The sequence below is a fragment of the Aulonocara stuartgranti genome (genome assembly GCF_965226115.1).
Source record: "Aulonocara stuartgranti genome assembly, chromosome: 17".
NCBI classification, from domain to species: Eukaryota; Metazoa; Chordata; class Actinopteri; order Cichliformes; family Cichlidae; genus Aulonocara; species Aulonocara stuartgranti.
Window position 1 is genome coordinate 34041900 of NC_138953.1, and position 25795 is coordinate 34067694.

Sequence of the window (25795 nt, forward strand, 5' to 3'; positions counted from 1 at the left end):
AACAGAAGGTTTGGAGAGCAAATGGATGGGGCTTCTGACATTCAAGAGTGAATTTATTTGGTTTACAGGGTTACATATACATACGATGACCTCATTATTTATAGCATAGGTCACATTTAATAGAAGCATCAGCAGAATTAAAGGAAAAAAGCTCCTCTCTAATAGTTCAAAGTACAAATTTCCACAGAGGGAACAGGGAGCTTATTTTATTAACTCAGCAGCCTTATCTGTGTTAAGGATGTGAAGCAAAAAAAATGGCAAGTGGGGTTTTTGGCCTAAATGAGGTTGTTGGGCATAGTTTCTGGTAAGGATGCCCTAATCCAATACAGATATGAATAACTCACTGGATATATTTCAATACTGATATAAATCCAGCATCAGTGGGCGTTCTTTTCCCATTTGTAAAATGACTAGATCCACAGTAGAAAATAATAATAAGTTAAGTTTAAGCCTTAAGTTTGACATTTTGGCTGTTATCTTATCTTGAAAGTGGATGTGACCATATTTAAACTTAGCTAATTCATGTTAGCGTAATTGAGGCATTAATTACCATGTGGTTGTGTCCTGATGTTTCATATGCAATGCCATCCAGTAGTAAAAAGCAAAAAAAGGACTGCAACTGTTGTCACTGGCCCGTTCAGTACTGCTACTTCTGTGCCTTTCTGGCAACTTTTTTTTTTTTGCCAGTTTCTAAATAATCAATAAACAACCCCTGTTTCAATGTGATAAACATAAGGATTCCCAAATGTCAGCGATTCCTGAAGGGAGATGGCTGAAACAACCAAAATGGGCTGAGGGAATGTACGAAGAAGTGGAAAAGCCTGAGTGACATATACTTGAATATTTAAAGAAAAGAAAATAGATCCAAAACTGATGACAACAAAGAGTGGGGACCCAGGAAAGCAAAAGGAAGAAAGGTTAAATGAGAGGTTACAGCGTAGATTTCCTGTAAATCGCCTATCAAGAGTGAAGATGATTTTTTTTCTCTCCCTTTTTGAGCTTGCCACTGATTCTTGTGATGCCGAAAACTGTTAGTTTTCAGACTGATAGAAAAAACACTGAATTTTAACTTTAACGAGGATTGCTCTTGCAGTGGCCAATATTCTAGTACTTAATATTGTAATGAGGCAGATCTGGCAAATCCAGTCAGTGCGTTCGTAGTTCAGTTTGCTTGATGTTCCATCAGCACAGAAATCCTTTTCAGCAGCTGACTTGAAAAGCTTGGCACTTCTTTGAATATAATTCTTTCCAACCTCTGCTCTCGGTTGCATAACTGCAGTGCAGTATGACAGTCTTCCACAAAATAAATGAATGAGATAAATCAAACTTTATGTGGACTGTGAGGGAGAACCTGCAGAGTTTAAAGTTTTAAAGAAAGTTTTTTTGTTGTTTTTTTGTTGTTGTTTTTTTACTGCAGGCAAGGTTGTGTAATCAGTCTAAAAAAAACCCTCACTATACTTTGAGAATTATGAGGAGTATTTTTAGTTACTGACACACAGTAAAATCTGTGAAGCCACCATGACAAGCTGGCTCTTCCATTATAAGCAGTGCTACTCATCTAAAACTTGAAGGAAACTGCATTTGGAAATAAAAGTTTCATCTCTCATTTCTTTCTCTGCTTCTTTCCTGGAGCTTCTTGCAGCTTTCTAACGTCCCTCCTTCTTCCTCAGCCTCTCACTCTTCTTTTCAACTTTCCTTTCTCTTCTGCCTTTTGTTGTCACCTACCCTCCCTGTAGGCATACTCTTCACTCAGTACAATCTCTTTCCCACACAGACAGCACTCTCTCCATCCTTCCTTTCACTTTGCTTTCTTCTTTCCATCCTCTCTGTGCTGTGGGGGTGCAATAGAGAGAGAGAGAGGGACAAAAAAAGAAATCCTCACAACTCGTGTCCCTCTCTCTTTCTGTCTGTCCTTTACCCTTCGCTCTCCTTCATTTCCCTGCTGTGGGCCTTCTTCAAACACACGCACATGCTTCACATCCCTCCCCAGCGATGAGCATCCCTCGCTGCTATATGGTTGACCTGGCCTGTCTCTCTTCTTGCCGAAAAGGAGACACACTCAAGTGTGCTGTTTTGGTCCACTAATACCACCGACCAGGAGGATGGGAGCATGTAAGAGTTAGTGTTTATGGAACAACAAGAATGTAGAGGAACAGGCAAGGTTAAATGATGGAGGACAGGAAAGAGGATAAAGAGGACAGTAGGCATAGCAGGGGGCTAAAGGGAGAGGATTTTTTCTTTCATCTGCTCCACAGAGGAGCTGTCAAATGTATTTAGGCGACTGACGGGTGATGTGACAGCTGTGCTTTGAGTGTTTGTGGGTCTGTTCGCTTTGTTGTTGATGCTCAGTGCAGCTATAAAGTAGCATCTTAATTAACGCTCAATTGCAATCCATGTACTGTGTTATCTGTATGTATTTTGCAGCTTCAGTGTATTAATACTCTCTGTGACTTTGTGTTTCAGACAGCTTGGCTTGGACCTGGTCCCGAGGCGAGAGTTTAGTATGGTGGACCCCGATGAAATCAGTGTCACAGAGCTTTACAGACTGGTAAGCGTCCACACAGTTCTTCCCTGTTCTCAGATTAAGATCCCATCCAGAGTGCAGATGCGTAAAGGAGCTGGTCTCTTCTAGATTCATCTTGGAAAGAGTACAATAAAATCTCTATATTCAACACAGCTCACAAGACACACAAAGTAAAGAAAGCAATGCTCTGCTGGGAGGTTGTTGCCCTGCAGAGTGGACAGTGACACTGAATGACAGTGACATCGATGGCAGGAGTTTGGATTGGTGGCCTTAGAGTTCCTGTGTTATATGCCTTTTTAATGTCCAGTGTATTTACAATTTAGAGCCAGTTGCTTAGGCTGGATACAGGATGTAGACAATGATACAGATCTATTTAGGGTTACTGTTGTATTGTACACAATCTATCCACTTTCTAATAGGAACTGTCATTTGATGCCGAGGGTAACTTTATACAACAGATGGCAAACAACCAAAACATGTCTGACCTCTGAGTATATTGTACTTGGTTTGATCTTGCAACCTCTAAGTGGATTTAAGGAACTGTCTATCACTGACAACATCTGTCAGCTTCTTTCTCTAAGCTGACAGATGTTGTCAGATAGATAGAAGAGGCCGTGTATGAACTAGCTGCCCGCATAATACCTTGCTACCTTGGCACAGCAGACATTATGGACCTGCTATACTCACTTCCAGTTTCATATTTTTTTGACTTTACAAAATTGACACCTCAATTTTCTGTGGAACTTTTCAGTTCATTGTGTAAAAGTAGCTGCTTTCGCATCCGTCTCTTTAAGCCCCCGCTTCAAAAAAAAGGATGATGGGGTTCTGATTGGCTCGCCTAGCTTCCTCAAACAAAAATTGGTGCTCGTGGGTACTGCTTCTCACTTCACTTATGTGCAGTTTCTGAAAACACCAGGCTGAGAAGCATAATCTACCACTCCTTATTGGACATGCCAGTTTCTTAGATCCATTTGTACATGTAGATGCCAGAGTCTGGGTTTTTGGGACAGAAATAATCAGAAAATGATGAAGATGCAGGATGATCTGTTAAAAGTACCATCTTACTGTGGGACCTAACAGTGGACTAGTGTTTCAGTCTGTGTGAACCCGTATTTGTACCTGTACAAAATACATGATGGAAATGTGCTAGAAATTGATAAAAGTAGAAAACTCTTACTGCTATGAAATACCAAAGGTAGCACAGGGAGAGTCTCATCAGGGTTGGCTGCATTACCATCCGACTATGATGCAACTGCTGGAGCTGATTATGGAGTCTCAAGCTGGTACTAAGTGGCAACATCCGGAGCTGAATAATTAAGTAAACGCTTAAGTGACAAGTCTGCAATTCCCCCAGTGGCCACTCAAGGTTTGCACCATAAGCGAGTCAGTCAGCATCGACTAGAGAGTTAAAATGGGTGATGTTACAACACTGAAAAACATGTTTTTAGTCTGGTACAGAAAATAGTAATTATCTCCCTGGGTAAGTTCTTCCTTTGTAACAGCTCTACTAAAGTTTTTTTTTTTTTTTTTAAACACTCTTAATAACTCTATCTGAGTACTGGAGTTAGGTTCATGTCTGCTTTGACTGAGAGGTGTCCCAACAAAGGCAGATTGATGCTAATTGGAGTCACAGAGCTGGATCTCTCCACCATGTCTATGCTGCAGGTTATAAATGTTTGGAAGTAGAGCAACATTTCTTTGACTTTAGCACAGTTAATATGAGCATACACCGCTGGGAAAGTGTATGTGTGTGAGAGAGAAGAAGGAAAGGCACAACAGGGCCATGGTCCAGTTTGAAATTGAAGAGCAGCTTATATAAAAATCTATGGCACTGATCCCTAACGGTTATAGGACTGCTGTAAAGGATGCTGAAGGATTTTGCTCATAGTATTTAATAACCTTTTTTGAGCTTTTTTCCACATGTTTCTCTGCATTTTACTGAGCTGTTAACAGATGCGCTTTCTCTGAGAACCTTGAACACGTCTCGGTGTGGGCTAAAGCTTTGGGATTGGAAGTCCATGCTTGACCCTTAGAACCAGCATTTGGCAAAACAAATTTAGAGTAAGCTCAGCGAGTTACTGATACCACTCTCATCCTCGCATGAGGTACATTTGATGGACCGATTTTTTTTTTTCTTTTCCCCCTCATCCATCTGCTTCTGTATTTCTCTCCTTCCTTTCCCTACTGTTTGCTCCCTGCCTCTCCTTCCCACTTTCTCCAAGCCCCAATCGCTGCTACCATGGCAACCACTTCTCTGCCCTCGTACGGTGTGGGGGGAATTGTATCACACACACACGCACACACACTCTGTGTCGGCTCTTTCTTCGCAAGGGTAATTGAAGCTCTTAATCCATCTGTTATTTTTTTTTTTTGTTGTTGTCAAAACAAAAGCAGGAAAAGCACAAAGAAAGCTTTCTCCACCTCTATTAAACGGTGTATAAAATAAACAAGCGACTACCATTTCTCCATACTGGGTCGAGATAAAGGGCCAGGCATTCACCGCCGCCATCCACTTACGAAAATACGCAAGGAACCCTCACACCAAGATGCAATATCTCAATGAGCCCAAATTACATCAATATTTCCCCGTGAGATCTTTGTTTGTGAGAACCGCGTCTTTGTTTCTGTCGGTGCTTCTGCGGCGTGGCTTAATTAAATTGACATGGGGATTATGCGGTGTCTCTGTGTGTACTTGTGTGCGTGTTTGCCTGTGTGTGTGTGCTGAAGTGCCAGTGCAGTATTACTGTAGGAAAATGTGGCTTAACTGCTGCATTGTTTCAAGGAATTGTGTGATATCTGCTGAGTGAGAATGAAAACAAGCAACGACAGTGGATTAAAAAGAGATTTTATGTATGCCTGTAAATGCCTTAATGCTATCTCATAAACCCTTCTCATTCTATATAATGAGAAACAACACTGTAAATGTAAACATGGTATATGCATGCCAATTTAAGTCTATTTAAAAAAACAAAGGAAAAATAATTACAGGGTCATAGAAGGTGGTGGTATTCCTAGCAAAAATTCCAAGCTTGTGGATTTATGAGAAAAAACCCAGATCTGTATTTTCTGATAATAAAATAATACATCTACAAGGAAAAAAACCCAAATATAATATTCTTTTTTCCCATTTTTCCCTTGAACAAAGAAGGTACAACATCTACATATGGTAATAGTGATTATTCACAGACAGCAGTACCTCAGGTAGTAGTTTCCTGGCTCAGAATGGGCCTTTGCGGTTGGGTAGCTGTGCCTATAAGTATTATTTGATACTTCAGTCTGCGTTACTGCACATAACAGAAATACATACATTTTCTTCTTATTGCTGGCCATTTGAAAAAGTCTTCAAAAGCGTTATATCCTTCCCCAAGGATGACTAAATCATTTCCTGATGATTTTCCTCTGGGGTACATTCACAGCTACTTTAGTGTGTGCCAGGAGAAACCCTGTATTAGTGACTGTCTGGAAAAGCGTATATAGCAGCCTGAAAACATATGCTTCCCTGAAGAATTAGTGAAGAACAGCATAGTGAATCAACAATTTTCTCTTTTTGTCAGATTAGGGGAAAGAAAAACCCCTACTTTGTAAAACAATACGACAAAAATGCATCAAAACTAAATATTTGTGGAGATGGAGGACCAGATTTTTATTGGACTTAAATCCTTTAAACAGACACTTGTTGAAGCATTATATTTGGTTGTAGCTTTAAAGTGAGAAAAAAACCCCTTTATGTCTAATTAGCTCATGCGAGTCATGTGTAGAGCAAAGACTAATCAGCTTTAGGCTTTCCATTGTTTTCCTCTGGGACTGAGCTCAGAGCGTAAGCAGAGAAGACCCGAGTTTAGATCCCCCAGTGATGACTTCATTAACAGTGGAAGCTCCCTCTGTAGTAATAGATCATAGCTCAGCTCTTTGCCCTGGACATGTGGTTGTAATATTTCTTCTTATGGTTCAGCTTATCACTAAAGAGAGACAAGCCTTCATACAGATCTTTAACTTCCTGCACGACTTTAATCCTTGAGTTTAAAAGAGGGATGAAAGGAGGCTTAAACATTAATGTAGAAAGGGACAGAAAGAACAGCTACAAATTTGTGGCCTCAGTTTGACCTGTCTCCTCTAGAATTTCCTTGTTGTTTGACAGTCTGTAGGACAGTTTGGCTGGCACACACACGGTCATGTTCTCGTTCTCTGTTCAGCTACCTCTCAGCCTCTCCTTGTTGACCACACCATTGTGTGTTGCCAGTCAGGCTGCCAGCCTGTCATGTCTATGCTTTGTGTCTAGTCATGCTGAAGCTGTCACAAAACCACACACTGTTCCCGCCGGGCTGCTGGCTGAAATGACACACTGAAAATAACCTCGTAATAAAATCCCACAGTATAAATTAGGCCTTCCTCAGACCTAGTAATTTTACGTCAGAACCAGGAGTTCAGCCCTGCTGGGAGTAGTTTGTCTTGCTGTTAGATAATTCTGTTTCTCTGTTTCTTTTCGGGGATCTCGCACAAAAACAAAAGTGTTTTTATAGTTTTGACAGAAACTGCAAAGGTAAAAGGATTTGTAGCATGGTTTTTCAGCACATTTAGAGAACTTGTTTCTTAATCTCACAATTTTTCACTTTAGTATGCAAATCATCATCTCTGCAGACAGGTTTTTGTAAAGTTGAGCTAATCTGTCTGGCTGCAGGGAAAAACATTACAGGTCTTGTGACCTGTAATGCAAAGTGGTAGCGAAACTTGAGTGAATCTTGACACGTGGTGGCTGGAGTGACACATTCTCTTTTTAACTTTGGCTTGTTAGCTTTTGAACTTTTTCAGTTTCATAGCCGCTTTGCTAATAGCTGAGGAGGGTGTTTTGGCGGGTCAGTGTCTTCCATGCAAACTAAAGGCTACTTTAGCAATCTGCTAGCAACTGAAGCAATCATGAGGAGGTTTTTGGTACAGCATCCTCTTTGTGACCAACCTCACCCACTGTAGCAACTGCGAGCAACACACGTTTTACCCTAGCAACCAGAGTTGCCAGGAGGTCACTGACCTGTCTCTCGGCCAGAGAGAGCATGATTATTCGTGTGGGTGGGTGGGTGACTGAAGCCTTAAATGGAACTTCTGACTACATTTGCACATAGGGTAACTAACTGTGAATGCGACAGTATCCGTTAATACCTTGAATTAAGACATGACAAGTGTGTTTTAGTTTGTTTTAGTAAGATTATTTGTTGCCTGGTACGCAGCTTCATAATTCCTTGAGCTTGAAATGTTGCGCCAACAAGTGCATTTCAACAAAGTCACCTATGCTGTACAATGCAACACTATTTAAATTTGACAACCAAACCATCATTATAATCCTGTAAAACATATTATATCCACTATTAATATACTGTGTGTGTGTTGTTTTGTGGTGAAGCTTTACTACACTCAGTTCTTGCATTGTCTTTATCCGTTTCCCTTTCCTCTGTCCTGATCCCCATCTCTTGCTCCCTTCCTTCCGATTTTCTTATGTTTTACAACAGAAGTGGATGCGAGGCCAAATTTGGCAGTGGCTCTATTGGCCATCTGGTGCTTTGTGTATATTTGTGTGTATGTGTGTGTTGTGTGCGTGTGTATTTTTGGCTGTTGACAGCAGATTATGATGAACCTTTTATAAACAGAGCTCTAATGTGTGTACACACACCATACCATCCTGTATGAGGCCTTATTGATCTTTTTGGTACAGATTGATGTAATATGGCAAGTAATATCATCCACCACTAAAGCACTGAGCTCTGTAATTGTGCTGAACTATTTGACTTTTTTTTTTTTTTTAAACGTTTGTGTGAATCGCAATGTTTAAGATGTTGCTTTCTGCTTCTTTCTGTCAAAAAAAACCCCGATTTGGCCTCCTTAAAGATAAAGTGTTGTGCGGATGTCTTGCCCATGTTGTTGCCATTTACTGAAACAGGCAGACATGCATAGAAAGTGTAAAGTGTGTAAAGTGTGCGTGTTAGTCCCCATAGGGAAATAGTTCCTCTGCATTTAACCCATTCACCCAGTGAAGCAGTGGGCAGCCACCAGTGCAGCGCCCGGGGAGCAGTGTGTAGGGACGGTACCTTGCTCAGGGGTACCTCAGGGTAGCCGTTCAGTGGAGTCGAACCCCCGACCTTCCGATCATGGGGCCACCACTCTACCTACTGAGCTATCCCTGCCCCACATACAACATATAAGGGAAAATCCAAATTTATAGACTTTAACAAGCTTGAAAGTCCGTATTTTGTATACACAGACTGAATTCTCAGTCTGCTTTTGTAATTAAAGTAGTCTTCAGGTATAGTTCTCAAGGTTTCTTACCTGGAGAGGACATTACAAAGTTCAAACGCCTTCCAGATGATACAGCATGGTGGAACTAAATCTGAGAGTACTTTTTTGCAATCATAATTCCATCAATTTTGACAAAAACCTAACAGCACTGGCTGAAAATCAGCCCCAAACCTTGACATAGCTTCTACCGTGTTTTACAGATGCCTGTAGAGGCTCCCTCCTGACCTTTTCCATACATATTGCCTTCTTTAAGAATGGCTTCTTGACAGCCAGCCTTCCACTGAGAAGCCAAGAGGTCATTCCTGATGAAGCTTCGGCGAACAGTAGATGAATCAACTAAAGTACCAGATACATCACAAGAAATGAGCGTGGTTCTTTAAAAGAAAAATGTAACGTAATGAGGGGTGGCTCAAGAGTTTTGCACATCACTTTAAATGCTCGGCAAGGTGCTGAGTTGATGTATTGGCATAAAGGCAGCAACAAAGAAAGAGCCAGACAGTGCAGCTTCAACTCCCACATTTTAGCCTCTGAGCTGCCAGCCTGCAGTATTACATCCCATATTAGCCTGATGTATATCAACATCTATATCTTTCTGCTCTTCAAATATATGCAAATTCAAATCAGTCCTTCTGCCTACAGTGAGAAGCCTCAGGGGAATATTACCTGTTATTGAATTCATCACTAATACAGCAGCTTTGATTTGAGAGGTTATGAGTTTTTAACCTTCTTTGCATCCACCTCTATAACTCTGTATTTCAACTGCAGCTGTTCTTGTTTCAAGTTGTTTTCTTGTTTATTTGAATTTTTCCCAGTTTGCATAATTACAGCTAAAACGTAATATATAACGGTTTCCTTTATATAGAGAAATCTGCTTGTGCTGATTTTCTTCTCTCGCCTGCAGATGGAACACCGACATCGTAAGAAGGAGACATCCACCCCTGCTAGCACCCATCATCTGTTTGTCCACGTAAAGAGTCTAATGAGCGCTAATCTGGGGGAGGAGCTGGAAGTCTTCTTTCACATTTACGATGGACGGGAGAACCGGCCACTCAGGTAGAGACTTTACAGGCAATACGCCTTTATGATTCTAATTGGGCCTTTTCAAAAATCAAATATTTTTCCATCTAGCCTGTAGTGCTGTTTGTGTAGCTAGATTGTTTTTGTACAAGTTGCCCAGTTTTGGAAAAATGAAGTTTAGAGATGGTTGCATTATCTTTAATGGCTGAACTAAGTGTAAAGGGAAAAGTGTCATTCTTACCATGACGAGAGGCCCAGCATTACAGGATGTATGTCTTGCCATTAGCCAAACTGTTAGCTCATTAGCTAAATTTAGGTTGTTGCGTGCTTATGTTTGGTGAATATAGACCGTGTCATTTTTACCAGGTCGCCTAACCACAAGTCTACAAAGAGACATTATTTAATTTTTATTTAATTTATTTATTTAGCATTTTTTCTTCCTCTTTTTTGTTGTTTTAGCATGTTGAGAACTAGAATGCCAGTTTCATTTAACGCCATTGTATCGGTGGAAATTGGATACTTGTACATTTGAACTCAAACCAAAACTTTCTGAGTGATGTGATGAAGTGATGGTTTCCATCACTGTGACATGTTATGATTTATTTATTTTTGGTCTTTACAGTGTGTTTTTAGACCAAGCAGCTTGATTTATCAGCTTGTATGTTGTTTTCTTGGATTGTAGGCCGCAGGAAAACAGTTCCTTGCTTGTTCTTAAGGTTGTATGGTTTATGGCATTAAATCCTGTGGGAGAGCGAAATGCAAATGAGCTGCTCTGTTGATTGTGAACGCCCTGTGCCAAATGGCTCCCCTTGGACTGCTCTTAATTATATTCATGAAGATTTATTAAATGAAGCAGGTTATTAAAGTGCACTTGAACACACAAAATTGGACAAGGCCATGTTATTTTATTTCTTTATTTATTTTTAGGAAAAAAATGTCCATGTGAAAGCTGGTCCTGGTGCCCTGGGAGGTTGCATGTGTTACTTGCATACATGCTTACACACCAGCAGATACCTCACTGTTCTCCTGACAGGAAGACTGTGTTGAAACTCCCTGGTTTCAAAGTTCAAAGTGAAGAAATTTTGTTTCATGTCACAAACGAGTGAATTTGTCAGGCAAAAGAAAAGCGAGTGGGTTGAAAAATGAGCACAGCAGCACCGAAACTTCTTTTGATAAGTCGTGCTTGTGTGAGAATACTCTCCGCCCCGCAGGGTCACATCAGAGGAATTAGAATGGTGTTGATGGGACTCTTTTTTTTTTTTTTTTTTTTTTAAATTATTACTCTCTATTATTATCCAGTAGCCCTACTTCAGTTTCTATTGTAATCCAATTTATGATTCATCCATATTGCTGGCAAGTTTCTTTAAACTTTACATGAAAATAGCTGCGGTTTCCACCGTTCCTGAAGAATTATAGCACAAAAGAAGGAAGGCGCTATGTTTTCTTTTTTACAAGTTTGCCATTTTGTTTGGTTGCAATGATGTTATTAATCTGAGAGAAAAATAGGGCTATAACTGTCATAGAGTTACAGCGCGTGGTACACCCTGGACAGGTCATCAGTCTGTCACAGGCTGGGATGCTGAGTAAACCATTGAAATTTTGAACTGAAAGATGTTATTGTGTTTGTATAGAGAATACGCATTTTCAACTAGTTTCTAAGTTGTGGACAGGAGCAACAAAACGACAAATTAAATTCTTAAAAAAAAAAATACTGGCTGAAACTTTGATTCATAATAACTGGGTAAGGGCAAACCAAGCTTGCATCAGTTCAGTATCCAGAGAGTATCCAGAGAAATCGGTGTGCAAGGGACAAGGCCAAAACCCAGTATCAGATCGGGAAGAGCCATTGGGGTGATCGTGGCTCAAGAGTTGGGCATTTGTCTTGGGCCGGTTCGAGCCCCGACTCCGACAGTCTTGGTCGTTGTGTCCTCGTGCAAGACACTTCACCCGTTGCCTCCTGGTGGTGGTCAGAGGTCCCGGTGGCGCCAGTGTCCGGCAGCCTCGCCTCTGTCAGTGCACCCCAGGGTGGCTGTGGCTACAATGTAGCTTGCCATCACCAGTGTGTGAATGGGTGGTTGATTGTGTATAGTGTAAAGCGCTTTGGGGTCCTTAGGACCAAGTAAAGCGCTATACAAATACAGACCATTGTCAGTGAACACAGTTTGTCACTGCATCCACAAAAGCGAGTCAAAATAAAAAAATAAATAAACAAGACCCATGAAACTGACCACCTTCTGTGGGCTTGTCTCAAAGGAAAAGTGAAAACCTGTGCTGTGGTCTGACCAGTGGGCTAAACAGCTGTAATATCATGTGGTTTGTTATCAGCACACACTTTTAAAGTCAACAACTTTAGCGAGATGAGGGGGGATTTAATAAAGTAACGCGTGCATCTGTGAAGGACACATTAATGCTGAAAAACACGTACATGTTTTGGAGCAGTGTATATGCTCCAGTTGGCATGTTTTTCACGGGTGAACCTTTGCTTATTTCAGTAAGATAATGCTAAGACACGTTCTGCACTTGTGTATTACAACAGGAGGTAAATGTCTATGTGTGCTAAAGTGGGCTGCCTGCAGTCCAGACATGTTACTCACTGAAAGCATAAGGACCATTACTACCAAGAAATGTTCCTCAAATGAATATAGAAGAACACATTCTTGTTCTCCTCTTTCCAGGTTGCTGGACATCAAAATTCACTATTGCAAAATATAAGCTTTGGTACTGGTTAACATGTTAAGCTTACATGTGAAAGATCCCTGGTTCGATTCCCCCTCAGGGTTTCACAAGGTAGCGTATTCCTAGTGCTGGTCCTGGGCCTGGATAAATGTGAGGGTTGGTTCAGGAAGGGTCCAGCTTAAAATCTGTATCTAAGTAAAATATAGCTTTAAATTAATTTTACTTTACTACCGCTTGTATTTCTTAAAATTTTAGTGTCCCTGTAAAATATATGGCTTAGTAATAATTAAGGTTTTTTTCAGAGTGAAAGTGGGTACTTTTTTGTTGTGAAGTGGGTAATTAGTCTTCAGCGCCATCGTATCATGTTCCACTTGAAGCCCTTTTGTTCTTTCTTTTAAACTGTCACTCTTTTTATGTCATCATTTTTTTCCTCTTTTCTTTCAATCTTCTTGCTTCTTTGAAAGATTGAGTGCCTTAGCTGAGCATGAGTAATTACACTCGCTAAGCTTAAATATATATTTGAAGTGGATTAAAAATCCATTTTCTGGAGTAGAGTAAAGTCCACTTCAGTAATGCTGAAATTATATACTTAACAGCAGCTTCGGAATTCATGATGCATCACAAATGAAATGTGAATTTATCCAAACTCAACCCAGCAAGAGAGGACACAGACAAAGCTATATTTTTCTCATAACCACTTATGTTGTTGCCTAAATCAACAATTTGGGTTTTCTTGCAATTTTGAGGGATAAAGGCAGTCAGAGGCTTCGACCACAGTGCCTTTATGCTTCTAATTTTCTACGTCTGCAAGTGCTTTCGCTTGCATCAGTTGTCTTTTAGGAAAATCTCGCAGTGGCAGCTCGCCAACGTGTCTCTCACTGTCTGGTCACATGCATAAACAGAGACGCACTCATTTACACAATCTGGCTGGCAGAGAGCCATTTTGCTGCTTCCCTCTGTGCTGGTGGTTTGTGTGTGTGTGTGTGTGTGTGTGTGTGTGTGTGTGTGTGTGTGTGCGCACGCACGCGAGACCAGATGGGGGGGTCTGACCCGTTGTCTCAATACCACGCCAACACCATCATCCCCTGTGCACCATGGCAGCTTCTTTGTGTTCAGTACAGACTCCTTGTCAGGCTTTCCAGAAGGACACACACACACACGCACGCACACACACACACGCACGCACACGCACACACTGCGTTGTACTGTACTGCGCTCACGGCCCATGCTGTGGGTTCTGATGCTGTTCGACACCAAGATCGCACATCACAAACCGTCTTATACGCTCATATTTCGCTCCTCAGAAGTTGAATTTTACTTATATAAATGGTAAATGGCCTGTATTTATATAGCGCTTTTCTAGTCCCTAAGGACCCCAAAGCGCTTTACACATCCAGTCATCCACCCATTCACACACAAATTCACACACTGGTGATGGCAAGCTACATTGTAGCCACAGCCACCCTGGGGCGCACTGACAGAGGCGAGGCTGCCGAACACTGGCGCCACCGGGCCCTCTGACCACCACCAGTAGGCAACGGGTGAAGTGTCTTGCCCAAGGACACAACGACCGAGACTGTCCAAATATATATATATGGTTAATCCTTCAAGCTCGGGTCCTCTACCAGAGGCCTGGGAGCTTGAGGGTCCTGCGCAGTATCTTAGCTGTTCCTAGGACTGCGCTCTTCTGGACAGAGATCTCCGATGTTGTTCCCGGCCTGAGACAATGTTAGCAGAACAAACTTTTATTAAATCAGCTCAGCTGAAAACATCCGACACTGGACATACTTAGCTTGACAAAGCTACCCCCTAATTCAGAGCAAGCTGGTGGCTCAGTCACAGTAAAAATAGGGCCAATTGTAACTTGTGGTGATTAAATGGTTGCCCAGAGCTTGAGGATGTTGCACACTTACAACCACTTTGATTACAAAGCAGTTGCAAAGGTCAGCTGATCGGAGGCAGCCTTTCTGTAAGCAGTCATCTGGACCTGGACTGATTGCAATCACTCTCAGAGAGATTCCTCTCTAATTTAGAAATGACAGATCGCCAACATGTTGCCATCAGTCTGAATGATTCTTTGTGGATGAGCATGAGGGGACTTGACTCAGCTGGCCGGTTGTACTCTGGTTATATTCCTATAGAACAGGATGTTGTTGAGTGCAAATGTAATGTAAAAGCAACAGATATGTGATTTTTAGATTTCTCACAGTTATTTGCTGCAACAATTAATTGCCTGAAACAGACTGCATGCAACTGCCAAGTTGACCTCATTTAATCGCAGACTGATATCAGACTGACTCTGTCTTATGGCAACATTTATGGCAGGTTTTAGGGACAGTGCTGGTATGATCAAGTGAGATAGGTTTATCCTTTTGGATAAAACCTATACTGACAAAGTATAATCCGCAATAAATCACAATTTATGTCATTCCGGCACGTCGCAAAATGCTAAAAATCGCAATAATATTATTTGCTCTTGAGTGTTTTCAATGTGCCCTTTCATGATTTCTCAGCGCCACTTGCTATTCAGTGTTTAGATTACTTAAGGTCTAAGCTTTCCTCTTCTCCTTTGTTGTCGGGCTTTTAAAACGTATATTTTGATGTATTTATTTATTTAGTACCAACTTACAAGGTGGTGACAGTTCATTTATTTAGCAGTTAACACCTCAGTTGGAACACCCCCCTCCCCTTCCAGCCGTCCGCTCATTGGAAGAGCGCACAGCTCCTAATGCCATCATCGATATTAGGAGGGGGAACAGCAAGAGCCCAGAAGGGAGGGAAATCGGCCATTTACGTTATGTTAATGTGAGTGGTGATAGAGGGAGATAAGGTCCCACTGGGGGATGTTGGTCCCCTTGGCTCGGGCGATCAACACGCTGCAGCTGCGAGGCTGTGAGCTGGTGGCGAGGGAAGGGTGTTGAAAAGAAGGGAGACCTTGTTTGAGTCTGTGTTTGCAGGAGTGGCTGTTAATTGGCATTTGGGGTTTCAACAATAGAGCACTAATTAGGAAAAGCGGGCGCAAAGTCTCATGTCTAATGCATAGGAATCTGTCTCCATATGGCCGGATAAATGGCCTGGAAAGTTACAGAGGGCAGCTAATGAGGAACAACTGCATTCAAATCAAATTGGGCCTCAACTGGTTCCTTCCAGTATGGCTGAGAAAAGGAAAACTTTACTGAAGGAATACATTTATAAAAAATCATAAGCATTTGTATAATTAATAATCAGAAGCCTAATTAACTCAAACAAGAGCACCCACTGCCCTACATATACAAAACACAGAATTACAGTAAGAGAAGCTGCCTCTTATTTACATCACTGCAGAGCCCAAACAATTTTGAGCTTGTAGCAGGAGCTTTTAATACCTCTGACAGTTACAAAACATCCCAATCGATCGTATTTGTATGCACTGCGGTCAAGCTATATGTGATCTTTTGTGGCGTGTTCTGCTCTCGTTTGAATGAGCCTACTGTAGCGTGCTCTGCTAGCCGTGCCAATGACTTGGCTCATTGTCAGGCGTGGGTGCATTACAAGGTTTTCTCTCTGCTTATCGGAGGACTGTGAAAGTCACCTAACTGGATTAGCCCTCAGCTCGCCTGCCAGGATGAGAGGGGCCCAGTAGGATGCCTCCGCTGCCTCTTTTACACAGTGTATACGAGATATAAAGGACAAAGTACAAAGAGAATGAAAAGGCGATCAGTGTCTGTCCTTTCTGTCTTTTTGCGTGACATTCACTTAATTTCCCGCCTGAACAGAAATGGGCGTGAGGGGCATTTGAGGCAAGACTCGGAGACGGTTCATTCCAGATTATGAGGCAATTTTTTGGTTATGCAGAGTTCGTGTTCCACTGTGAGAGATATCTCACGAATTCCTTGAGGGGATTTCTTCAGCTTTGGCCCAAGGGTTCGCTCTGATTAAAAGTTGAAATGATTAGATGTTGGGAAAGTTTGATTTAATCATCAATGGCGTATAAATGTCCATAGACAGACGTAAGGTCGCCAAGAAACATTCGACCGCGAAAAAGTTCGTTCTTGAGTTTGAGTTTGAGTTTGTGGCCAGATGTAACGGAATTCCCTGTGGGTGTTCCCAAGACTTGGCAGTGATGAGAATTCCGTGAAAGGTCGTAGTGACCTTCAAATTTCACCTTTTTTTTTTTTTACCTCTTAGTTCTTGGCTATATGCCAGATTTTAACATCATTCATCTATCTATCAGGTTATGGGAGCAGACTAGCAGAGCTGCCCTCTCCCAAGCACACTTAGAGGTGTTGTCTCGCCAACATATCCTGGGCCATGACCTGGACTCCTCACCTATAAGGCACATAGGAGGCATTCTGCTCAGGCATCCCAACCACATCAACTGGCTCCTTTCAATAGGTCTCTACTCTGAGCCCTGTAAAAAAGACTGAGCTCCTCACCACAAATGCACATAAGAGATAAGGGCATTGCAGGAGCTTTATAACCTGAAATAGTATAAATTCTATATACAGTGTTTTTCACAAGTTTTCTTTTTCTCTCTTGGTCCTCAGCACAGCCCTGTGACAGCCAGAAGTTTTATGCCATCTAGTCTGGCAGTTATGATTGAGTTATGATTTTTTGATGAAAGCCTAGTAACTGTCTTTAAATGTGTCAGAGATAATCCATAATATGCAGCAAAGCACTTTCATTCAGCCACATGTGAATGTTCTTGTTAGATATTTTACAGGCATTCTGTTTTGGGGATTTTCTTCAGCATCTTTCTCCTAAACCTCTATCCCTCTGCCTCTGAACCCTTTCTGCCTGTTTTTCTTTTCCCTTTTCCCGCCTCATATTCTGTTTCACGCAGCTTCAGTGTGAAGTTTGAACTTTGAAGTGATTTCTCCAGTGCCCACTGTTCTGCACTTGACATTTTTTGACATAGTGTCTAATCTTTATTCTGTTTCTGTTAGCAAAAACTTGGATACTGTTGTTTACTGTGACACTCAGCCATCACTCCTGACCACATTTATCTCTGTGTGTGTTCCCTGTCTCTGTCTGTCCACTTACTTGTACAGTGAAAGGTTCTTTGTAAGGTTGAATAAGAGCGGGCTGCCCAAGTCACCAGAGAAGACAGAAAGACAATGCACGCTATTTGTGGTGAGTAGTTAACACGGAATTTTGTTAAAAAAGATTTACTGGGAGCAATTTAAGGCTATTTAAAGCTAACTTAACTCATGCACTGTTATGCTGAAAAATAAAAGCAGTGTCAGTGCTCTTCAGCTTGTTCACAGTAATTGGATCGGACGCTTAAATATGTTTTCCTGCATCGTTTGTCAGGATTTGGGAAGCAGTGATCTACGAAAAGATGTCTACATCGTTGTGCACATCATAAGAATAGGTAGGAGTAGTGATATTTCTTCTTTATTCTCCTGAGTACTACTCACGTTCTTAAAAATCTCTTTCATTTTCATACTGTTCTTACCGTGGATACCTTTGTGTGTCTGTGCAGGGAGGATGGGAGCAGGAGAGAAGAAGAACCAGTGCAACGTACAGTACAGGCGGCCGTTTGGCTGTGCTGTTGTCAGCATTGCCGATCTACTTACTGCTGACTCTAAGGATGACCACCTGCTAAAGGTTTATACGTAAGTGACTGTAAAGAACTATTATTTAGGAATTCTTCTTTCTTCTAAACACTGAACCAGTGCTAAAGTTTTGTTCAGCATGATGTGTCGTTTCCTTATTCATTTTCTTTCCAAAACTTTTTTGTTTTTGGAAAGCAGAGGTGATCACATATGCAGGTGAGGATGGAGTGCTAATTTCTCACTTACTGCTCACAAGACTGGTTAGCAAGCCACATGTATAGACTAAATGGATGCATTGCACAGACACCACCAAGTTTTTTTTGTATGTTAATCTACATAATACTTACCTGTGAATCATTCAGGCATAAAAAAAACCCCAAAACAAACAAACACTTGATTCAAGTGATGAATCAGTGTATTGTCCACGCATAGAAGACAAATTTAGCAAAGAACCAATTTTAAATTAGATTGTTATTCACTGTTACTTTAAAAAGTAAAAAAAGGAACATAAAATTCCTCCCATTTCTTTAATTAAATCAAAAAATTCTAACGATGACACAATTTGAAAAGCATAAAAAGGTATTTTTGCTCCAAAAAGTTGATTACCTAAGAGCTATTAGTTGAAGGTTTTGCATGATATGCACAGTGTCCTCAAAAGATTTATGGAAACTGGACAAGAGCAGGACAAAATAAAGAGTGGCAGGGCTGAAAATCAATCTATAGCAGATGAACAACATGGAAGTCTCAAAGTTGCCATTCAGCCTTTTAAAAATCAGCAACACTGAAGCTCCAGCTGTGGTGTTTAAGGGTAATTTATTAAGCTAATGTAAGGCATTAAAAGCTTTACTGGGAAAAAGCGAGTGGGAGTCCTTTATCAAAGCACCTTATCAACAAGGCTGAAGCCCCCAGAAGTTGTATTAAAATATTCAGATGAACTGTTAACTTAGTTTGATAGCATGTTTACATGATAGGGGTTAATGAAGGCTGACGGCAGCTGACATTTTTTACATACAGGTGAACAAGGGTGAGACTAAAGGAGGGGCATGGGGCGTACTAGACCGGATTTATTTCAAGGTTCAACTTTCAGATTGAAAGTGCACACTTAAAACACGTGAGAACAAAAACCCATAAAGCCTTCCAAGAAGACAGAGTAAAGATTCATTTTTTATGTCTGAGTTTAGATTGCATATATGTCTTATTTTATTTAACTATGACTGTGCTTGAGAGTATTCATATAATTTTGGATTTAAGAAAATATATTTTTTAAAAATATTATGTAATATGGGACATAAATGCAAAAGGGAAACGTATTCAAGTAATCTTTTAGGTAAGTAGTAGTCTGAGTACACGAACATTAATCTGGACCAACAAAATTATGCACCTTTCCTTTTACACTTTAGATGACTGCAGTCAAGTCTATGTGATTCTCTCAGGGATGAAAAGGCATCTGTTGACATAGTAGTTTGACCTAAATTATAGCAGCATCAGAGTAACTGGCCAAATGTACTTTGCTCACAAGAACATGCAGCCACTTTCTTCACACCTGAGGCAACAACAGGTTTTAGTTGGACTAGCATGAAAGTTGTGACCCAATTGTTTTGTGAGTTGAGTCCAGAAAAGACGTCATTGAAAAGCTGATTTTTTTTTTTTCTGTCATGCCACCGTTAAGCGTTAAATACACTCAACAAAAAGCAGCTTTTGGTCACATGTCACATATACAGTGAATTTCAAGAAAGTGGTTGGTCAGCGTAACAGAAACTCAGCTGCTTTTCAAGGGTAAAAGCACTTGTTACTTCAAACATTGTGGCTTGGATGGGAAGAGCAGTGATGATGCTATCAATTTCCAACAGCAAGCTTTTTCTACAGAGTGGGTTCATGGAGTTTCAAAGAGAGGTGTGCCTTTTTCACAAATGAAGAATTAATGCAAAAAATGCTTCTTGTTATATGAAGTGTAGGATTCAGCAGTTTTGGTTTTGCTCGGCCTAAGCACCATCAATCCTGACTCACTTTCAAGGATATTTACCGGACTCTTTCTGGAGCATTTGTGCAAATCTGCAGTAATTTTCTTTTTGTGTGTGTCCCAGGTGTAACACTGAGAGCGAATGGTCCCAGATCCATGAGAACATCATCAAAAAGGCCAATTCTAGGTACAACTTGTCTGGATCCAACACTGGTGAGAACCCCATTTGCTTAACTCATTGCTTTTAATTTCTCACACCTACACAATCATGTAGGTGGTTTAAGCCATCAGACAACAGGGGTGGGAGGGGTTCAGCACTGCATGTGAAGTTCATCATGTTCCGATGACAAAATGAGCAGCGCAGTTGCACATCTTGCCATGTATTACTCAGTTTCCGGTCATTCTCAGTAGCTATCATGTGGGAGTTAAGTTCTTTTCTGTGGGAGTGGATTAGTCCTTACATTTCTGTGTCTGCAGGGAATCTATGTATTCAGCTAGTTTGTATTAATAGCTCAAATTTCATCATGCTGATCAGCAGAATCAGTGGTCTCCCATAGCAACAAGTTGGTGGAAAATGAGAATGTTGAGTCTTTCAAAAACATGATCGCTCTGCAATGCGATCAATACTTTGGTGGACTCTAGATTAATACTGATGCAGTCATTAAGGTGCTAGTTACATTTTGCTTGAAGAAGAAACTTGTTGATTGATTACAGTGAGGGGAGCGTGAAAAGGGGTGCAAACTGTGAAGCAAGAGGGCATAAGCACAAATTAAACAGAGCTGGCTAATTTGCAGCTGCTTGCATCAGTGTGTACAAACAGCTCTTGGCAGTCACGGACTGCTCATCAGAAGTTTCCGTTATGTAGCCGAGAAGCTCCAGGAGGCCGCTACTTTCTCAGTGAAAATAAACACTATGCGTGTTTCCATCTCCTAACGCCTGCTTATACGTTATATATGGAAATATGGAAACGAGATCCGATCTGCTGAGTCAGCACCCCATTCCACCTGCCCTCAGAGAACCAATAATTGCTCGAGGTGAGAATAATCCCGTACAGGCGAGAAGAGGATGCTGTGACACGAAATCACTTAACACCTTCTGCATGATCCGAGCCGTGTTTTTATTTAATTTTTTTTATTTTTTAACACCAACAACAAAAGTTGTCCCTCTAAAGTGAGTACTGTTTAATTTCTCTTAGTACAAAAATATGAATATTGAGCAAGCATTTCATTCTTTTAGCTACTTACTTTGGTTTTCTAATCTCATATTGATCTCTATAACAGCTTTTATTTTCTACTCACTACTCCTGCTTCTCCTGACTGGTCATATTATCATAGATAACTCCCAGCCACGCACAGAGATCAGATTTAATAACAGATTATGCGCACTGATAATGTTCTGTATTGTTGCTGTTCAACTTCCACAACCTTTTGGCAGTTATCACTGCAGATGCGGCACAAGCTTCTTGATGCCTGCTGGATAAATGTGACATTTTCATCTTTACCTTTTGCTTTTTTCTGTAATCAGGGGCAATTATTCGCACTCATTGGTAAACACATTGTTACTGGCAGAAGACAGCGTGTTGCCTGACTTTGCAGGGTTCTCTCAAAACATATCCGTCATGTAAGTGTTTGCTCGAGGCTTTCTTTTGACAGCAATATGCAAAGCACACAGACGCACTCACACAAGCACGTGCAAGTGAATGATTTTAGAGTTCAGTCCCCTGTTTTGGCTGCAGTGCAAAGTTTATCACAAACGCTTGAGTATTAGCTGTTGAATTGCTGTCAGATGAAGACACTGATGGAGCTGTGCGGCTGATTAGCCTCAGTGTTTTTTCTTTCAAAGGGTATTAGAGGAGGGCTGCAGGGTTTTTTCTTTTTTTTTTTAATGCTGGCATGCATAATTAAAGTCTGTTTGTTCCAAAATTACATTTCTGCCACTTAACTCACTGTGACATTGATCTTATGAAACAGAAGAGGGAAAAAACCCCTTTAATCACAACATAGAGGTAATAATTTAAGTATTAAAGATAATGAGCTCTGGATATTAAGTGTCATTTATTAATTTACTTTGCTTAGATGGTGCTCTTTTTAACTACTATCTCTGTAATTGCATGTCTTTCACTCACACACCTGCCTTTAAGACTAATGCTCTGGTGACAGGTTTTAACAGCAGTTAAAAAGATATACCTAATAAAGTAGCCAGCGAGTGTATACTTAGTATATTAATGTGTGGAGCAACAACTTTGAATGTAACACAACATATTCCAGGAAGCAGTCCAGTTGCAGTGATTTCTTTCTTTCTGGGCTCCTTCTACATTCAAAGAATTATACAGAGCATCACTCACAACAGATTTCACTGGGGCATATCCTCATCTAAAAAGTCAATTCCTCCCAGAAGGCAATTATTCTGCCGCGGAGCGACATTGCAGAATAGATAACAGAACAGAGTTGCGTGCCAGGCTGCGTCAACAAATGTGAAAACTGGAGGGAATGTTTCATCTTCTTAGTGTGTCCCTGTAAAAGCAACCATACACGAGCTATGGAATGTCACGCTGTATTTATCATGGACCCGTTGTTCTTTTCAATATTTTCTGTCAAATATATACTGCTACATTAATGAATGCCCATATCAAACATGCTTATTGTTTAAAGTAATAGTAATTAGAGGTGGGTTTTGATAATCGATTCATCGGTTAAAATCGATTCTGGCTTGGATAACGTGATATCGATTCATTAAAATCCTGAATTGATTTTTTTAATATAAATTTATTTTGCCCGAATCTCAGTTTCGACAACCACCAAACAGCTAAAACAGTAAATGAGAGCAGGTACACGGATTCTGCACAAAGACGTAAACACAAAGCGCGGACCCGCCGACTGATCAGAATCAGTGAGATGTGGCCTTTCTCACCCGACGGCACGGACACGGTCGGGGCTGAAAGCCGACAGCTCGCTGATTCTGATGTTTCGGTGGGTCCGCGCTTTGTGTTTACGTCTTTGTGCAGAATCCGTGTACCTGCTCTCATTCTAGAGCTGTTAGTTTGATCGCTCTCCAAACAATATTGACCGAAAAGAAAAAGCAAAAGCAAAAGAAGATCCAAACTAAGCTTCACATAAACATCGTCATGAATTCCCTCTTACTTTTGCTGTTTTGCTTCCACCATGATAAAATCACACTACATGCACAGCTCTCTCTCTCTCTCTCTCTCTGTATACTTCAAGAACAGTTTCCCGTCTAAAAATCTGTTTTCTTCATTATTCGCTTGCTTGTTACGCACAAGTCTACCGTTGTTTACAGCGCTGTTGGCCGCTGTTTTTTCCCCTTTTACTTACTTCCGAAAAGAAAACCTAATTTCTGCCGTTCAATAGGCTACTGAACAAATTTAAACTTTTTAAATTTATGCAAAACGCTTAGCTGTGTCTCTAATAAAATCCCAGGCCAGGAAAATCACCTTCATGTTTTTCTGTGTTTTATCTTCAGCTACTTTGACACAAAGGCATCTGCTGTGATGCTCACACCTTTGATAAAGTCTTGCGAGTGTCAGCTTCCTTTTTATAGATACAAAAATATGTTAATGTACTGATCTGAATTATAATATTTCTGACTGTCTGAGGCAAAATTTCACAGATTCAAATTGAATTGAATCGAATCGAATCGAATCGAATTGAATCGAATCGTGGATCGAATCGATTCGGGGCCTTGTGAATCGGAATCAAAGCGATTCTAGAAATCAGTGACGATACCCAGCCCTAATAGTAATACAATCTCATTATTACAAGTAGCATTTACAAGGTATCCCTTTAATACTGTAAAAATCATTTTGTTTATGTGGGGCAACCAATCAAAAGAAGGATTTATTAAAGGCAGAGGATGGAAAACAGCTTCTTTTCTGACAGTGGATGAACTGAGGATGAACCTTGTGTAAGTTAAGGTGTAAGGATCATGCGAAGCCACTGTCCTAGAAAGCACGACAGTAAAAACACGGCGTTGAAAATGAGCATAATAGATCCCCTTTAAGAACTACAGTTTATTACACTTAGTGTCAGGAGGGCAATTAAAACAAGTGTGCTGCAGAGTGAGATACACATAATGTGGATTTGTGTGCATGTTTATATATTTGTGCACGATTCCGTGTGTGTGTGTGTGTGTGTGTGTGTGTGTGTGTGTGTGTGTATGTGTGTGTGCGGATCATGATTTGTGTCTCACTGTGTTTTTCTCCTTTAAAACTGAACTGGCAGTATGCCAGAAGTCTCTTATTAGCAGCCAATTAGCAAGGGGGAAGATGAATACACTGCCCCGAAAAATAAGAAGAACACCAGGCTGTTTTCTGCAGTAAAGTGGAAGAGAGACGGGAAGACTTGGAGACTTATTTTGTTCTCCTAGAGCCTAATGAGTATTTTTTTACCTGTGTGTTTCAGGGTCGGCCGTGCTTTTTGGGTAATTGAATTCAAAAGACAAGAGAGGGTACTGATGAACAAAGATTTTGTTTGCGTGTACCCAGTAACCTGTAAGAGGGATTTCATAAGAATCTGGCTCTGTGTGAGTCAGGTCAGGTAGATAATTCAGCTCCCACCTCCACACTGCGAGCGTAGGCAGTGACAGAAGAGGCTGCGACGACTCAACTGTTTTTGTTTTTGCAGTTTTTTTATATTTATTTTTTTATTTTTTTAATTTTTTGTGAAGAGGCAGGTCCGGTGGGCTGAGGGCAGCAAAGGTTGAGAGTGATTTTGTTATACTCAGCAACGTGTACCATTCAGGAATAGTAATTTGGCCCCGCAATAGCCTTTAAAGCCTGACTGTGTGTGTGTTCGTTTATATGAGCCCAAGACTGAATCAGATTTGGCAGATTAGGGTATAAAAAAGAAAAAGATAAAAAAAGGTCTCCCCTGAACTAAAGAGGACTCTCCTTTTCATTTCTGACTAAGCCATTGTGCCCCAATGAACACACTATTGATGGACTGTATTATTTTTGAATTATTTTGACCAGAAGACCAAGTAATGTATTATGCAGTGAGATTGATGGGTCAGGGAGGTTTACAGCCTAAAGCCAGCGCATTCAAAGTCACGAAGGGCACTCTCTTTCAACCTGGCTAGATCACCATGGTAACAATATGGGAACTAAAATAGCTAGCTATATACTAGCTATAAAGAATCTTTTTCTGGGGTAGTGTGTTTATGCATACGGACCTCTCAAACCAAACTGGTTTTATTTATATAGTGCCAAATCGCAAAAACAGTTGCCTCATAGGTCCTCATAGACACTACAATAATATAGAGAAAACCCCAACAATCAGACAGCCACTGATGAGTGACCACTTGGTGACAGCGGGAAGGAAAAACTCCCTTTTAATAGGAAGAATACCGGTCCCTCAAATGACCGCAGGGGCAGCCATCTGCAGGACCATTGTGAATGAGGGGAGGGCGACAGGACAAAAGATACACTGTGGAAGAGAGCCAGAGATTAACAATAAGTAATGATATAATGGAAAGTGGTGTATAAACACAGAGTGTATCCATAACTATGTTGTAAGTAAGATCATGAATGAGGCTGTGCAGTTGCAATAACATGCTGTCAGGAATTTCCATGCATTAAGTAAAATGAACTTACTGCACAACGCTAACACTAGAGCAAGTCTCTCTCTCTCTCTCTCTCTCTCTCTCTCTCTCTCTCTCTCTCTCTCTCCCTCTCTCTCTCTATATATATATATATATATATATATATATATATATATATATATATATATATATATATATATGAGAGAGAGAGAGAGTTTATTACAGAGAAATGGCTCTTTC

At 40.8% G+C, this 25795-nt stretch overlaps 1 protein-coding gene across 3 annotated transcripts in view; it reads left to right on the top strand.

Annotated features, from left to right (window-relative positions):
- dock4b (dedicator of cytokinesis 4b) overlaps nt 1-25795 on the top strand; it is a 143936-nt gene that overhangs the window by 46363 nt on the left and 71778 nt on the right. For all 3 annotated transcript variants that reach the window (XM_082510636.1, XM_082510638.1, XM_082510637.1), the window contains exons 7-12: nt 2464-2548; nt 9711-9862; nt 17533-17614; nt 17795-17855; nt 17967-18099; nt 20124-20212. In XM_082510636.1, coding sequence (XP_082366762.1) covers nt 2464-2548; nt 9711-9862; nt 17533-17614; nt 17795-17855; nt 17967-18099; nt 20124-20212 — 602 coding nt within the window. The remainder of the gene's footprint in view (nt 1-2463; nt 2549-9710; nt 9863-17532; nt 17615-17794; nt 17856-17966; nt 18100-20123; nt 20213-25795) is intronic.